General features: G+C 45.3%; 1 protein-coding gene across 7 annotated transcripts in view; it reads right to left on the bottom strand.

Annotated features, from left to right (window-relative positions):
- The window catches only part of ABA3 (molybdenum cofactor sulfurase (LOS5) (ABA3)), a 50,965-nt gene that overhangs the window by 2,573 nt on the left and 30,710 nt on the right, over positions 1-17,682 (bottom strand). For 5 of the 7 annotated variants that reach the window (XR_013582633.1, XM_078581386.1, XM_078581388.1 and 2 more), the window contains 4 exons: positions 2,330-2,440; positions 1,758-1,822; positions 1,237-1,388; positions 901-1,130 (listed from right to left, as the gene is read on the bottom strand). Coding sequence is in view for 4 of the 7 variants with exons in the window: in XM_078581386.1 (XP_078437512.1) it covers positions 901-1,130; positions 1,237-1,388; positions 1,758-1,822; positions 2,330-2,440 (558 nt within the window). In the remaining 3 variants the exon portion in view is untranslated. Of the gene's footprint in view, positions 1-123; positions 354-900; positions 1,131-1,236; positions 1,389-1,757; positions 1,823-2,329; positions 2,441-17,682 lie in introns of all 7 variants that reach the window. The other 2 variants (XR_013582634.1, XR_013582635.1) reach the window with 1 other exon arrangement.

Genomic DNA, 17,682 nt, shown 5'->3' with positions numbered 1-17,682 from the left:
CTCCAACGAAATACTCCGATATTTTAAAATAGAAAAATGATTGAAGAACAGAGAGAATGTGCAGAGAGATGGTATGAAAAGAAGGAGATGGGAAAGGAAAAAACTAGGTCAAATCAGCTTTACTTGTCCAGCAGGGAGGATCTCAACAGCTGGGCAATCCCTCCTGCGATTCTGGTTCTTCTGAGGGAATTCCCCTTCTTGAACGAGAGACCTCTTATTTATATATATAGTCTTTGCCCCACCTCTTCTTTATTCAAATCCCACACATGCTTCAGTGATGTGCACATGTGACGTTTCTCATCATTTTCCTCCTCTGATAAGTCCTTGGAAGAATGAGCAGTGTTTTCCATTTTCTAGTATGATATTTTAAACGCAACCATGGTGAAAACCAAAATTTGTGTATGTCAACCAAAAAATATAAATTATTCAATACAATTAAACCTTAAATCAAGAACCTTGTCGTTTGGATTTGGAAGATTTGGAAGATTTAGAAGCATTTGACGAAGGTAGAAACAATTTGGATTCAAACGGAAACAATATTTTTACATTGTTTCAATTTGTAGTAAAAGTTATCCCTAAGAACCAGTGAAGAAAGAGATGCATTGTGAGCAGTGTTGAAACGAAATTAACAGTATTATTATACACATAGGTACAACTTGAATAAGTAGACATCTTTATCATTTAACGGAAATAAATTCACGTCTATCACCAACCACAATTTAAGAAATTATGCTTACCATAGCCTCCATCAGCATTTTAGACTCTCTTTTACAAAAAAATAGAAGTATTCAAATGCAGAGACTAAGTTGACAATGGACATTAAAATTGAATAAATTGTCATCCAAGAGGTTGAAAATTAATCATCAGGTCAGAAAAAAATAGTTTCGATGAACAACATACTTAATTTTATCCTGTTGTTCAGGTCCCCAATGCTGTCTGAAGATATTAAGAGAAGTTGAGCTTCATTGACAAAATTAAGTTCTTGCGTTGCATCTCTGCATGCAGCTTCTGTGATCTCCTTGTTCATGGGATCTTTGAATTTGAAATCACGTCTTATTAGGAAACAAGGGCGGGAAATAGCCAGAGAGAGCCACTGGTTAACCTTGTTTCCATATTCCTGGACTCCAAACCTATTTCCATTGTTTAAAATATATTTCAAAAAAAAGTTATGTTTGGAATGATATGAATTTAGTATCCATCAAAAAAGGCAAATGAAAATAAACTAATTTTCTGCACCTCTGACCGTAAACATCAAGCTCCCCACGCTGGCTATCCCCATCTGTAGGCTCGAGAGGTATTTGCAATTTGTCCACACAATTTGGAGATTCTAATATTAACATCTTCTGATTCAGGTCAATAAAAGTTGAAACTTTGGACATTTCTAGAACCTGAAAATGAGCAATCACAAGAAAAATAACAAGGTTCGTGCAAAAAACTTGAATATCCAAAATAAAAGGTTTGCTTTCCAACAGAGAACTAAAATTTGGAATGTTAGTCTAATTCTGATATTGATTCCAGATGCTTGGATTAGTTTGACCTTCAGCTTTGCACCCTAAAATCACTCAAAACGCACCAACTGAGGCCTAATCACATTGATGTCAACAATAACATGAGAATTTAATCAATAAATGAGGTAATTTGAATACTAAGTATAACATTTAAGGGAAAATGACTGGTAGCTATCAGGTAAAACAACATGAGTTTCAGGCACCAGCTTGTTTAGACTGAGACAACTTTATACAATAACCAAGGCTAACCTTCTTTTGAGTGAGGACTTCGCCCCTTGGAGATTTAATAAGCCACTCTCGATCATATCTAAGACCTGTTAAATTGCAATAAAAAGAAACTGAAAACAAATATACCCATCCTCATGCATAAGCAAATGATGGGAAAGATTCTGGCTGTTCAATATGAGTTAGAGTTTTGGACATTACATGATGTTAATTAGGAAATGTCAGAATATAATGGAAAGCAATTTCTACAAAGCATCCAGAATATAGAGATAATTGTGAAAGGGTAAATTGCATCATGTGCATGATCTTGTAATGGCTCATATGTTCTGTATGAAGGTCTAGGAACAAACTTATCTAGCTAATGGCTCCATTCTGCGGATCTATATATGACGACATAATAGGATTCCTTAATAGACAAAGAAATAAGTGGATGAAGATAAAATAATTATAACAGTTTGGTAGCATACAACCGAGTACGCATTATTTGACCTATAAATTTAAGCTTCTTCGAATATAGAGAAAAATTCTTTTGTCAATGGCCTGAACATTTCTAGAAAAATATCACAGGATTCAGTTTAAAATTGGAATCAACAAACCAGTAGAGCACAGGGGCCAGCGATCAACACTGAATCCAGCACAAGATTTGACTGGATAAATAGCAATAGAGCTTATGCAAATGTCTCTGCTCTCATATTTCTGCAAACAACCTGAAAAATGAAAGACACCTGGGCACATTAGAAGTTGATGGAGCTGCACTATTCAAAAGATGATGGTGCATATTAGAGAGGCTCAACATTTCCTCAATGAAGCTCGAAGGAATATCTCCCTTTCTTTATTTTTTATTCAATTTTTTTAAAGAGAGTTCATATGTCATGCCCATCTACCTTCTCATGACTTCATATAACTTTTACTACATGTAATTTCACTCTTCTGACCATATTTTGATGGACCCTGAATCTCCCGACAGCTAGCTTGGGACCCCAAAATAGAGTTGCTAATGGTTTTCACTATGGGTGTCATATTGAAGGAAAAAGAGAAGGAGATAGGATATTCAAGCCAGGAAGAGCACAGGTGTTGTTCACAGCAGAGATGCAGCAGGACTTGATACAACAAAACAGCCCGAGGAGGAAACATCAGGAAATAACTCAAAAAACAACTATTTTATTACTTGAGAAAGCCTCCACTTATAAAAGAGGATCTTGGATCCAATATCCAATTGATACACGATCCAAGAGTCATACGTTCAAATAGTGAAATGCTTTAAGGATACAAACGCAAATAAAATTAGTTTTGGTTACAGTAGAAAATACAGCAGAAAAACATAAAAGGACTATCTTCCACCAACACATATGATTCCTCTCTTCAGACAAGATCGTGAAAGAACAACATCCAGACATCAAGATGGGGGCACCAAAAAAAGGTAGAAGAAAGAAAGACTTTGTGCAATATGGTCTCTGACTTAAAAACGGGTATAAATGTGTGAACAAGAAAACAATACTTCTTAATAATGAAATGAAATAGATTACAGGGTTTTATAGGGAGCCCTAATGGGCTGACTAGAGATAGGGCCCTTAATGGGCTAACAGGAGAGAGAAAAATAAAGAAACCTAATAATCATATCAACACTCCCCCTCAAGCTGGAGCGTGGATGTTTTCCACACCCAGCTTGGAACAGAGCTCCTCAAACCTAGGGGCATGAAGCCCTTTGGTGAAGATATCTGCAAGTTGTTCAGCGGACGGAACATATGGCGTGCAAAAATCTCCCGATTCAAGCTTCTCTTTGATGAAATGGCGATCGATCTCAATGTGCTTTGTACGATCATGCTGAACGGGGTCATGAGCAATGCTAATTGCCGATTTGTTGTCGCAGAACAGCTGGACAGGGGAGATAACTGGACACCATAGCTCACGAAGAAGCTGGGTAATCCAAAGTGCTTCACACAGACCATGCGCAAGGGCACGGAACTCCGCTTCAGCACTTGATCGGGAGACCACTTTCTGCTTCTTGCTCCTCCAAGTAATCAGATTGCCGCCCAAGAAGGTGCAATATCCAGATGTGGACCGACGATCAACCACAGAGCCAGCATAATCTGCGTCGGTGTAGACTTCGAGACGCAGGCCGGTATGGCGACGAAACAATAGTCCACGGCCAATGGTGCCCTTCAGGAAACGGAGGAGACGATGAGCAACATGAAAATGGCTCCTGCGAGGAGTCTGCATAAACTGACTCAGAACACCCACTGAATATGCAATGTCCGGACGAGTGTGGGTGAGATAAATCAGTTTGCCCACAAGTCTTCTATATGGTCCAGGCTCAGCAAGTTCCTCATCCGCATCGGCACCAAGTCGGTTCGCATCAATCGGTGTCGAAGCAGGCTTGGAGTCCTCCTTTCCAAGCTCACAGAGAAGGTCCACCGTATACTTTCTCTGACAAATAAAGATCCCGCTCGAAGAATATGCCACCTCTATACCAAGAAAGTACCTCAACGGGCCAAGATGGCGAATAGCAAATTCTGACGAAAGATACATAGCCAGCTCCGTAATGGTCGCCGTATCATCACCCGTAAGAATGATGTCATCCACGTACACAAGAAGAATAGCGACTCCCCCTGACGTGGAATGGCGGTAGAAGAGGGTGTGATCTCCATTACACTGACGGTATCCACGGCGCTTCATGGCCATCGTGAAACGACCAAACCACGCTCGAGGAGATTGCTTCAAGCCATATAGTGCTTTCTTCAGGCGACAGACAACAGACTTTGGAGACAACGGCACTAAGGAAGTGTAGCCAGGAGGTAATGCCATGTAGATCTCCTCAGTCAAATCACCATGCAGAAAAGCGTTCTTCACATCATATTGCTGCAAAATCCAGCCACGATCCGCAGCAAGGGCCAATAAGATCCGCACCGTATTCAGCTTGGCGGCGGGGAAAATGTCTCCTGATAATCAATGCCATGCTTCTGAGTAAACCCTTGCGCCACAACCGGGCTTTGTGCCTCTCAATAGAACCGTCGAATTATGCTTCACAGCATACACCCAACGGCTACCCACTAGATGCTTCGGCCGGTAGAGGAACCAGATCCCCGTCTCATTTTGAGCAAGAGCATGAAGCTCCTCCGCCATAGCCTGGCGCCAATGCGGAAAGCGAAGGGCAATGTCCACCGTCTTTGGAAGGGAAGTGGCATCAAGTGAGGTGAGAAGGGCATGATAGGATGGTGAGAGGCGGTGAGATGAGATGGATGCCTCTAATGGATAGAGAGGAGAAGAACGAGGCGAGGCAGCACGGCTAATGAGGAGGTTTCTGGAGGGTGGAGGAAGAGGAGGCGGGACAGCTGGAGAAGAAGAAGCAACCGAGGTTTTCGGCGAGCAAGAGTAATACCGTAGCGTTTTCAGGCGGGCAGCGGCGTATAGGAAGCGGTGGAATCGAAGAAGTTTCGGCAGAAGAGGGAATTCAGCAGCAGGGACAGGAGGAGTCTCCACAGGAGGGACTGAGGCAGCGGCCGGAGGCGGGTCGGGAGGCACAATCTCTGGAGGAGCAACAGGAGGAGACACTTCTGTCGGGGCGGCGAAGAGGACTAGAGACGGATGACGGAGGAGATGGTGGAGGAAGAATTAGGAATTCAAGTGGATCGGATGGAGATGTGGACGATGGTGGTTCTGGAGAAGAGGAGGAATAGTAGGGAAGAAATTCATCAAACGTGGCATCTTTGGTGACGACAAACCGACAAGAGGGTGGATGATAGCATAAATACCCTTTTTGGGTGGAAGAATAACCAACAAACACACATTTGATAGCACGAGGATCCAGTTTATCACGACCAAGTTGATGGTTAGGCGCATAGCAGACACATCCAAATACACGAGGGGTGAGATTAGTTCGGAGAGAGAGAGTGGGAAAGACATGCTGAAGACGGTCAATAGGAGTGGAATAGTCAAGCACTCGAGACAGAAGGCGGTTGAGGAGATGGATGGCGGTGTAGACGGCTTCCCCCCAAAAATACTTGGGCACATGCATATGGAAGAGAAGGCTCCAAGTGTCAAAGATGTGGCGGAATTTTCTTTCGGCAACGCCATTTTGCTGGGGTGTATAAGGGCAAGAGGTTTCATGGATAATGCCTTTGTCTCGAAAGAAAGTGCTTAACGAAGTGTTAACGTAGTCTTTAGCATTGTCGGAGCGGAAGCGACGAATCGATGTAGAAAATTGAGTCTGGACAAGTGAGTAGAATTGAGGAATGACACGTGATATCTCCGATTTGTTCTTTAAGAAATATGCCCACGTGAAACGAGTTGCATCGTCAATGAAGATGCATAGCCATCGAGAGCCGGAAGTGCTGTGAATAGGGGATGGTCCCCACACATTGGTGTGAATAAGGGAGAATGGGGTCAAAGAATGAGAGGAAGAGATAGGATACGTAGTGCGATGATGTTTCGCAATTCGACAAGCATTACCAACAAAACGGTCCACAGAATGGCCTTGAAAAAGTTTGGGGAAAAGACGATAAAGAGTAGCAAAGAAGGATGGCCGAGGCGTCGATGAAGAGACCTGGCGCTCGTGGGAAGTCGAAGGAAACTGCCGCAGCAGCAACAGCAAAAGAAGTCAAGCGAGGTCGAACAAGATAGAGCCCCTCATGCTCCTCAGCAATGGAAATCGTCCTCCCGACACCTTATCACGATAAAAACATGAAGTAGGAGAGAATGTAAGGTCTTGGTTCAAATCGCGAACAAGGCTAGATAAGGAGAAGATGATGAGTAAGATGTGGAACATGAAGAACTTTAGGTAGATGCATAGAAGAGGAAATAGCCACCACGTCCAATACCCGCCACGGTGAGAAGATCGCGGAGGCTGTTTTGACTTTGGAGGATCCAGGGACGGGTTCATAAGTCACAAAGGCTCTTGGATTAGGAGTCATGTGGGCGGTGGCACCGGAATCAAGGAGCCAAGTAGAAGAGAAAGGAGAATGGCCAGAAGGGGATGGAGGTGTAGGAAGACCGGTGGACATACTTGCGTGGGCCAAGGAGCATGATCCCACGACTGGAGGATCCAGCAATTGGCGTGACGTTCCATTTCTTCGGAGTAAAGCTGGCGGGCGAGGCGGGAGAAGACCATATGGCATAGGTACTTGACCCGAGTAGGCATGGGACGGCAGCAGGTGCGGCGATGCAAGGTTACTCTGCTGCATGCGTTTCCGTTGAAGCTTGTAGCACGTCTCCTTAGAGTGACCTCGCTTCTTGCAGTAATTGCAAAACAGCGAAGGATCACCCGCCGGAGAATCCTCCGTCCGAGCAGTCTGACCACGCGGCAAAGAACTGGGTGGTGTAGTCGCCGATGGGCGCGAGCGAAGAGGACTGAGCTACAAGTGCGAAGCGAGTTCTGGGCCTGCTGAAAGCGAGATTCTTCAACCCTCACACTGCGGAGCGCATCCTTGAAGGTAGGACCAGTCTCCCGATGTATAAGCTGAGCCCGTACCGCTTCATATTCCGGGTTCAGTCCCATAAGAAACTGGAAATCCCGAAGTTGAAGAGTATATTTGCGGTCCACCGAATGAGGGTCGGGCGGCATGTAGTGGTCAATCTCATTCCACAACGAAATGAGCTCCGTACTGTACTCCATGATAGACCGGTCTCCTTGACGCAGGTTGGCGGCCCGATGCACCAATTCGTACAAAGTCGCAATGTTGTGCTTCTTGGAGTGGCTCTCGAGTGCCGCTTCCCAGACCGCCCGAGCCGACTCTAGAGACAGGAATTCACCTTTAACACTGGGTGAAATACTGTCCAAGAGCCAGCGATGAAATACCCCCTCAACGTCCAGCCAGTCATAATACTTGGGATCGGTTCGGGGAGGTCCGTCTTCTAGAAGATGGCGCATGAGACCCCCCTTTAAAGTGATCTGGACGTACTGGCGCCATTGCAGAAGATTAAATCCAGTAAACATACCATCCGGAGGCATCCTAGGCAGAGAGAATGGCCCAGGAGAGGCGACCAATTCCGGGCTCAAGAGGCACTGCAGCTGCATGTGGCGTAGATACGGCGTCGAGTCTGGCGTAATGAGAGGTCTGGGCTTCTGGCGAATCAGCAGCAACCGGATTCGTCATTGTAGAATCCGGTGGCTCAATCAGAGTAGATCACAGTCAGAAGGTGCTGAACCAGCCACAAGAAACAACTGTACGGCGGTGGGATCTGCAGAGCTGATGGCTCGGCCGAGGCAGATACACGGCGCGGCGGATGCGGCTCGCGCACGGACCGAGGCAGGTCGATGCGGACCGGCAGCGGCTGTGCGAGGCTGGCTGCTGCGCGGCGGGCGGCTGCTCACGCCGAGCGGCTGCGCGGCGGCAGCGCGCGGCGCTGGTTGCCTGCGCAAGGGAGGCTGCGCGCGGGCGCGACCGCGGCGCGCTGGCAGCTGCGCACGGCAGCGGTTGCTGTGGCGGCGGCTGGCTGCTGGGCGTGGCGAACTGCTGCACGCGACCCCGGTGCAGGATACAGCGACGGCGATGGACCGAGCGAGATCAGGCGGTCGTGAGAACCGCCAGAGATCGGAGCGCAAGGTCAAGCCCAGGAAACCCAGATTAGGGTTAGGGTTAGGGCTCTGATACCATGTGAACAAGAAAACAATACTTCTTAATAATGAAATGAAAGAGATTACAGGGTTTTATAGGGAGCCCTAATGGGCTGACTAGAGATAGGGCCCTTAATGGGCTAACAGGAGAAAGAAAAATAAAGAAACGTAATAATCATATCAACAAAATGAAACAGGGGAAAAAGAGATGGGGTTACCAGAAAAGATAGAAGAATAGGAGAAAACCAAATGACAATAGGCCAGATTGGGACCTGTGCCCCTCCGGAAGGATCTTCCCGCAAATTCTATGACAGGTTAGATTGCTCCTCCTAAGGGAAGTGCAAAATGTACTCAAGGGGAACTACTCAAGGAAAATGATGTAGCCCAAAAGCCCATTTTCTGAAGCTCATTAGCAACTTGTCGCCCAAGAAGGAGATTCTTCTAGAACTGACAAGATCTGTAGAAATTTACCTAGAGCCCCTCAAAATCCTCTGACAGGATCCTCTGACCGGATTTTCTCTGACAGGATTTCTCTGACAGGATCTTCTGACAGATTCATACCTAACACAATCCTCTGACAGATTCTTCTTCTGCCATGATCTTTGCTCTAACTTGTCAGAGCTGTCTATCTTCTCTTTTGTCCCATCAAGATCTTCTTGAGCCACACAAATATCTCTTGAGAGTTTCTACAGGTCCCTAAATCTGCAGGATATCTCTTCTCAGGCCTGTTAGGCTGCTTATCCTCTCTTTTAGCTTGTCAAATTTGTTTTTCTCAATGTTTTGACTTGTCATTTCATTGGTACAGTCATTATGGACGACCTTGCACTTGTTATGGCCAATACAAGGCCCCCATGTACCCCTGAATGAGTATTATTGAAGTCTATTGTTTTGTTGAAACTATTGTTTCTTCCCTCTAAGTGTTCTCTTTGCTAGAGAGTGCATTAGTGTTTGTGGATTCAAGAATAACCCCTTGTAGACTCAAAGGTTAGAGAAGCTAGTCCTGTGGATTCAGGACTTGGCTCCTTCGAGTAGAGCAAGGCTTGTGGATTCAAGTCCTGTTCTTGCACTGTTTGTATACTAAGGCTGCGTCAAGTGGTATCAGAGAAAGTATATCGTTCCAACATCATTGTCAAAGGATGTCAAGGTGATACCCCAGATGAAGGCCAAAATCTAGCACAATGCAAAGTGGACCTTCTCCATTGCAAGATGGTGTCAGGCATGGTGGAGAAAACCAACCATACAATGGGCGGTCTAACTCCTTCACCCCAAGGGCGAGTGGCTCGGTATCTAGGGAGGAGCTCAACTACCAAGAACCCATATACGCCAAATATTGTGGTGAAGTGTTATCGGTGCAATGAAGGACACAAATCTAATGTTTGTCCTACTCGAAAGGTGACAAATTTTGTAAATGCAAATGATGATGAAGACGAGGAGCTGGGAGAAAAAATGAAGATTTTGAAGAAAACGTCATGGAGAGCCACTGCAGTGAAGCTTTATCCCTTGTGGTGAGAGGGCTCATGTTTACCCCAAGAAAGGAAGAGCACCCTCAACAACGTAACATTTTTCGCACTTGGTGCACCGTCAACGATAAGGAATGCGATGTCATCATTGATGGAGGGGGTAGTAAAAATATTGTTTCTCTCAACATGGTGAAGAAGCTAGCCTTGAAGACAGAGCCCCATGCGCAACTTTATGAGATTGGTTGGATACATAATGATATTGGCACCAAAGTCAACTAGACTTGTCTGGTGAAGTTTTTCATTGGCGGGAGATATGTGGATGAGGTGCAATGTGATGTTGTGGATATGAATGCATGTCACATCATCCTTGGGCGACCGTGGCAGTCTGACCACAATGCAACCCACAGAGGTAGAAAAAATTGCTTTACCTTCTTTAAAGATGTCAGAAATTTGTGCTAAATCCCATGACCAGCAAGCTTGCTCCTAGCAAGAAAAAACAGGAGATGATGTTGATTGACAGAAAAGGATTTGTTTTCTTGCATTGATGAAAATTCTGAAGCTTTATTTGTTTTACAAAAGATGGATCCTAACCCATGTGGTTCTCAAGCAGTCCGTAAACAGGTGCTGAAGCAATTACTTGAGTTTCCAAAGATTCAGAATACACCATCTGATCTTCCAACAATGAGGGATATATAACACCACATCGACCTCATTCCATGAGCAAGTTTGCCAAATTTTCCCCATTACAGAATGAGCCCCAAGGAGAATTAGATTTTGCAGGATCAAGTCGATGATTTGTTGCAGAATAAACTCAAAAGAGAGAGTATGAGCCCATGTGTTGTTCCTGCTTTGTTGGTTCCAAAGAAAGATGGGAGCTAGAGAATGTGTGTCTGCAGTCGAGCAATCAACAAGATCACGGTAAAGTATTGCTTCCCCATTCCGCGACTTAATGATATGCTGGATATGTTATGTGGCTCCAAGGTGTTTTCGAAGATAGACTTGAAGAGTGGGTACCATCAGATTCGGATTTGCCAAGGAGATGAATGGAAGACTGCATTTAAGACAAAGGCAGGTCTATATGAGTGGCTAGTGATGTCACTCGGCCTCTCTAATGCTCCAAGCACATTTATGAGAATGATGAATCATGTCCTACAACCCTTTATCGGAAAATTTGTGGTTGTCCTCTTTGATGACATATTGATCTATAGCACAGCTGAGGGTGAACACACGGTGCATCTACGACAAGTTTTAAATGTGCTGCAAAAGAATGAACTAGACATAAATTCCAAGAAGTGTTGCTTTATGACTAGCACTGTAGTGTTTCTTGAATATGTGGTTAATGCATATGGAATACAAGTTGATGAAGAGAAGATCAAGGTGATTCAGAATTGGTCGGCTCTTGCAAACATCCACCAGGTGCGAAGTATCCATGGACTCGCCTCATTTTATTGATGCTTAATTCAAAATTTTAGCACCAGCATGGCTCCAATCACCAAATGTATGAAAAAAGGAAAGTTATCATGGGATGAGGAAACAAAGAAGAGTTTTGAAGAAATCAAAGGCAGATTGTGTTCTGCTCCTGTCTTAGCTTTGTCTGATTTTGATAGATTGTTTCAAGTTGACTGTGATGCTTCAACTTTGGGAGTTATAGCAGTACTACCCCAAGAAGGCCGTCCAGTGGCTTTCTACAACAAAAAGCTATTTGATGCCAGAAGGAAGTGGACAACTTATGAGCCTGAATTCTATGCAATGGTGTGAGCAATATAGACATGGGAGCACCACTTGATCCAACGTTTGTTTGTACTATTCACTGATCATCAAGCTTTGAAGTCGTTGAATAGCCGGACTTCAGTCAACTGCATGCATTCACGTTGGGTTTCCTTCATCCAGCGTTTCACTTTTGTCATCAAGCATAAGTCGGGAGTGTAAAATAAGGTGCCCGACGCTTTAAGTCACAATACTGCCTGTTTGGTAAGCCTTTGCACTTAAGTGTTTGGTTTTAAGTACCTGAAGGAGTTGATTGCAAATGATGAAGATTTTGCCATTACTCGGAAGGCCTGCATTGAGGGAAATGTAAAAAGAAGATTCTATTTCAAGGACGACTACTTAATTCGAGGAGACCAGCTGTGCATCCCCCACAATGACATCATTGCAGGAGAATTTTTCGAGGGAGCTACACTATGGTAGTCTTGGCGGTTACTTTGGATGCAACAAGACCCTCTAGTTTCTTGAGGCGCGATACTATTGGCCACAGGTAAAGGATGTGGAAAACTTTGTCCGGCGTTGCAGCATTTGCGAGAGCAGCAAGGGACAAGTCAAAACACAGGGTTGTACACTCCTCTACAAATTTCTCAACATCCGTGTACGGATATTGAAGTAACTCCAAACAGGGGGAGAAGGGAGCTTCGAGGAGAGAGAAACTGTGGCGGAAAAATAACTTCTCTATTTGGTTTCTTGCAAGAAGATACATTTGTAGGGGGGAAGACAAAGAAGGAGAAATACGGTATAAAAGAAAGAAAAGAAAGAAAATGATATAAAAACAATGTCATTCAACAGTCCCCCTCAAACTGGTGAGTGGATGTTATCCATTCCCAGTTTGCCGCATAATTCTTGAAAATGTGGAGCAGATAGTCCTTTGGTGAGAATATCAGCTCGTTGATGGGCGGATGGAATGTATGAAAGAAAAAAGTGTCCTGTCTCCAGCTTCTCTTTTATAAAGTGTCAATCAACTTTAACATGTTTAGTACGGTCATGTTGCACAGGATCATGGGCGATGCTGATAGCCGACTTATTATCACAAAACATTTGAGTTGGCTGAGGACACGATAGTTTCAGCTCTGTAAGGAGATTAGTGATCCATAATGCCTCGCAGAGACCTTGTGCCAGGGCACGAAATTCAGCTTCAGCACTGGATCGAGAGACGACAGCTTGCTTCTTACTGCGCCATGTAATAAGATTGCCACCAAGAAAAGTACAGTAGCCCATTGTTGAGCGACGATCAACGTGAGAACCAGCATAATCAGCATCTGTGTAAACATCTAGTTGAAGACCACCTTTACACTTGAACTGAGGACCAAGTCCAACAGTACCTTTGAGATAGCGAAGTACACGATTGACAGCATGCATATGACACACCTTCGGACAGTGCATAAATTGACTCAACACGCCCACTGTGTAAGCAATATCAGGGCGAGTGTGAGTGAGATATATCAGTTTCCCAACTAATCTTTGGTACCTTCCTTGATCAACAACCTCCTCATGCTATGCCAGGGATAATCGATGATTCGCTTCAACAGGAGTAGATAGAGGTTGTGAGTCTTCCTTACCAAGTTCTTGAAGAAGATCAACAACATATTTCCACTGGCAAAGGAAAATGCCAGCTGCAGAATATGCCACTTCAATTCCGAAGAAGTAGCGAAGTAAGCCAAGATGTTTAATATCGAATTCCTTGGCAAAGATGAGATGCCAATTTTGCCGCTGCCTGCGAATCATTCCCTGTAATAATAATGTCATCCACGTACACAAGAAGTAGGGTGACTCCCCGGACGTGGAATGACGGTAGAAAAGGGTATGGTCTCCATTGCACTGGGAGTAGCCAAATAATTTTATCGAGTGCGTGAAGCGACCAAACCAAGCGCGAGGAGACTGCTTTAAACCATAAAGAGATTTCTTGAGGCGACATACCATGGGAAGCGCCGAAGAAGGAGCCGCATAACCGAGAGGCAGGCCATATAAACCTCTTCATGGAGATCACCATGAAGAAAGACATTTTTGACGTCAAACTGTTGAAGAGGCCAGTCATGATGAGCTGCAAGTGCGATAAGAATACGCACAATATTCATTTTTGCAACTGGGGCAAACGTCTCCAGATAGTCAACACCGAATTGTTGAATATAGCCTTTAGCTACAAGACGGGCTTTATACCGCTCAAGGGAGCCATCGGACTGGTGTTTGACTGTATAGACCCACCGACAGCCAACTAAATGTTTCCCCGGAGGTAAAGGAACAAGATCCCATGTCTGATTTTTATCCAAGGCAGCCAACTCCTCTTCCATAGCACGTCGCCATTCAGGGGAAACTAATGCTTCAGCCACAGTCTTCGGTATGACGATGGAATCAAGTCGGGTGAGAAGGGCACAGTAAGACAAGGAGAGTCGGTGGGAGGAAAGGTAATTTGCCAAAGGGTACAAGGGGGTGGAAGTGCATGAGCGAGGGGCTTTCTGGAGGGCAATAGGGAGGTCGTCATTGGATGAAGGGGGAGGTGGTGTTGTAGGCTGTGGTGTCGAGACAATTAGAGTAGAGCGTGGACGGCGATGATACATGGTCCCATCAAATCTTTGTGGAGGAGCCAAGGAGGTTGGAATGGATGGACAGGCAGGGGAAGGAGACAACAATGGAGACGTGAGTGGAACCAGGAAATCAAGGGACTCATCAAGTGAAGGAGAAGAGGAAGTGGTGGACGATGATTCAAAGGGATAAAATGGAGTAGACTCATCAAATGTGACGTCTTTACTGACAATGAAGCGGTGAGTAGAAGGGTGGTAGCATTTATAACCCTTTTGGTGAGAGGAGTAACCGACAAAGACACATCGGAATGCTTTAGCATCAAGTTTGTCTCGAGAAGGATGATGGTTAGTTACGTAGCAGATGCAGCCAAAGACACGGGGAGTGAGAGTAGTTTTCAGGGAAACCATGGGGTAGGCCTTATGGAGAGCGTCAAGAGGGGAAAGATGGGATAGAACTTGGGAGGGAAGTCGGTTGATGAGATGGATTGCGGTGAGAGAGGCTTCCCCCCAAAAAAATTTTGGCATGTTCATGTGAAGAAGAAGAGAGCGTGTGGTGTCAAAGATGTGACGAAATTTGCGTTCTGCAAGGCCATTTTGTTGGGTGTGTATGGACAGGATGTTTCATGAACAATGCCGTGAGAGGTGAAGAAGGTAGAGATGGTGGAGTTGACGTAATCACGGGCATTATCGGAGCGGAAGCGTTTGAGGGAGGTAGCAAACTGATTTTGGATAAGGGAATAGAATGAGATTATAGTTTGGGAAAGGTCTGATTTGTGCTTGAGGAGATAGGCCCATGTAACATGGGTAAAATCATCGACGAAGATCACTAACCATCGGGCGCCCGATGTACTATGGACAGGAGCAGGCCCCCAGATATCACTATGAATGAGAGAGAAAGGGGAGGAGGAACGAGAAGAGGGATCAGAAAGAGGATATGTCGTCCGAGTATGTTTAGCCAACCGACATGGTTCACAAACAAACCCGTCCACAAGACGTCTATGAAACAAATGAAGGAACATGAATTCCAAAGTAGAGAAGGAAGGATGTCCCAAGTGACGGTGAAGGAGCCAAAGAGGGTCCGGTGCTGCGGTGGAGAGAGCCACGCCGAGAGCAGGGGCCAAAGGAGAGCTGGATGGAGAACGGTGAAGGATGTAAAGGCCCCCTCGTTCCTCAGAAAGTGTAGTCATCTGCCCCAACACCTTATCACGATAGAAGCAAGAATTAGGGGTAAAAAATACGTCTTGACCAAGGTCTTGAACGAGGTGATAGAGGGAGAGGAGATTCAAGGTGAGACGTGGGACATGAAGAACATGGGTGAGAGTGAGATTGGGGGAGATTTGGACAGATCCCACACCAGTCACGAGAAGGAAGTCTCCGGAGGCAGTGCGAACTGTATGAGAACTAGGAGAAGGGGCGTAGCTAAGGAAACATTGGGATATAGGAGTCATATGGGCTGTGGCACCTGAGTCAACTATCCATTGCATAGTGGAAGAGTAGAAAGGTGTACCTTGATGAACGAGGGAGGTAGAGTCCATCAATTTTGACTGTAGGAGCTGCCGGAGTTGGTCAATTTCATCACGTTGAAGCTGGTCTCCAAGTGAAGATGTGGCTTCGGCAATTGGTTGGGGTGGCTCAGGAAGAGACATAGGAGTAGTCATGGATGGCCCGCCGGGAGACGAAATATGAGTCACCAAGTGACTTTGATGTGCATTTTTCCTCAGTAACTTGTAGCAAGTCTCCTTAGTATGACCTCTTTTCTTGCAATAGTTGCAGACAAGAGAAGAATCAATATGTAAACCTCCCACAGTGGGCGCCACTTTCGATACCGTGTGGTGCATGTGACGTGGCTTCATATTATGAGAGGGGATATGAGGCAATCCACCCCGAGCAGATGTGGGTCGTGGGTTTCCCAGCTTTTGAACTGCCATCACAGAAACAGGCTCAGAGTGGAATATTCCAAGACGAATCTCCTCCATCTGAACGGCCACAAGGGCTTCTTTCAAGGTAGGGACCTTCTCACAGTGAAGAAGTTGCCCACGCAAAGACTCATACTCTGGATTCAATCCCATGAGAAATTTAAACACTCAGAGTTGGAGAACATACCCACGATCAACTGAGTGGGGGTCAGTTGGCATGTAGTGGTCCAATTCAGCCCAGAGAGACGATAATTCCAGGTGGTAAGCTCGAACAGATTGTTGACCCTGGACCAAATTAGTGGAGCGAGTCACAAGTTCATAGATTACCGCCAGATTATTTCTCTTCGAGTGAGACTCTTGAGCGGCATCCCATATTTCCTTGACAGAGTTGAGAGATAAGAACTCAGCTGCATACGATGGACTGATACTGTCAAGCAGCCACCTGTGAACCACACCCTCAACATCAAGCCAGTGTTCGTAATGAGGAGCTGTGGGAGACGGTGCCTCTTCAACTAGATGCTTCATAAGTTTCCCTTTCAAAGTAATCTGAACATATTGACGCCATCGAAGAAGATTTAACCCAGTGAATCTGAACTCAGTAGGCATACGTGGCAAGGAGTAGTGCCAAGAGTTCAGTTCAGATGAGTGAGGAGTAAGGCCCGGTGCCTGAATGGCAGCAGAAGAAGAGGAGTCGGTAGAGGCCATAATGATCAGTCGGAGGTTAGACTGACTAATAGATCAACTCAAAGTTCCAGCTCCTTCGGAGAGTCAGATATCAGCGACGTGAATTCTGCAACAAAGCAGAGTTGGAGGCACAAATCGAAGCTGGAGCTGACACTGTAGAGCTTAATAGATCTGCCGAGGTAGCGAGTGTCGTCAGTTTCCACGCGTTAGCAGTTTCCACACGTTGGCTCTTCAACAGATCTGCCGAGGTCGTCGAGGTCGCAAATGTCGCCGGCTGAACAAATTGCGACAAGAAGGCGATGAAGATGGAGAAGTCGGCTCCGGAGGCCGAAGAGGCTGTGGAGTTCGACAAGATTCCAATCTGAGCGATGTTTCTGCTGGAGACGTCAAGATTCCGATCGGAATCGAAGATCTGCAACGTCAAGGCCTAAAGACGCCAAGGCCTGAAGACGCCAAGATGTGCGACGAAAATCTGCGACAAAAGATCTGCACCGATCTGCAACGATCTGTGACGAGAAGAGGTCTGCAACGATTCGCGACAAGAAGGGGAGGGAATCTGCAACATCGCAGATCTAACGAGAAGCTGAGGATTGATGCTCTGATACCATGAAGTAACTCCAAACAGGGGGAGAAGGGAGCTTCGAGGAGAGAGAAAATGTGGAGGAAAAATAACTTCTCTATTTGGTTTCTTGCAAGAAGATACATTTATAAGGGGAGAGACAAAGAAGGAGAAATACGGTATAAAAGAAAGAAAAGAAATAAAAAGATATAAAAACAATGTCATTCAACAGATATATCTATAGATTTTGTATTGGGATTACTCCGCACACAATGAGGTGCAAATTCTGTTTTTTTTGTGGTTGACAGGTTCTCCAAGATGGCTCACTTCATACAATGGAAGAAGACGAATGATGTGGTTCAAGTGGTGAGCCTTTTCTTCAAAGAGATTATACGCCTTCACGGAGTGCCAGAAATGATCATCTTTGATCGAGATTCCAAGTTTCTCTCACTTATGGGTGACACTTTGGCGACGACAGACAGATGGCCAAA

The sequence above is a fragment of the Wolffia australiana genome, chromosome 9 (assembly GCF_029677425.1).
Source record: "Wolffia australiana isolate 7733 chromosome 9, ASM2967742v1".
Taxonomy (NCBI): domain Eukaryota; kingdom Viridiplantae; phylum Streptophyta; class Magnoliopsida; order Alismatales; family Araceae; genus Wolffia; species Wolffia australiana.
Note: the sequence above shows the minus strand (reverse complement) of the source record. Positions and strands in the feature narration are given on the sequence as shown.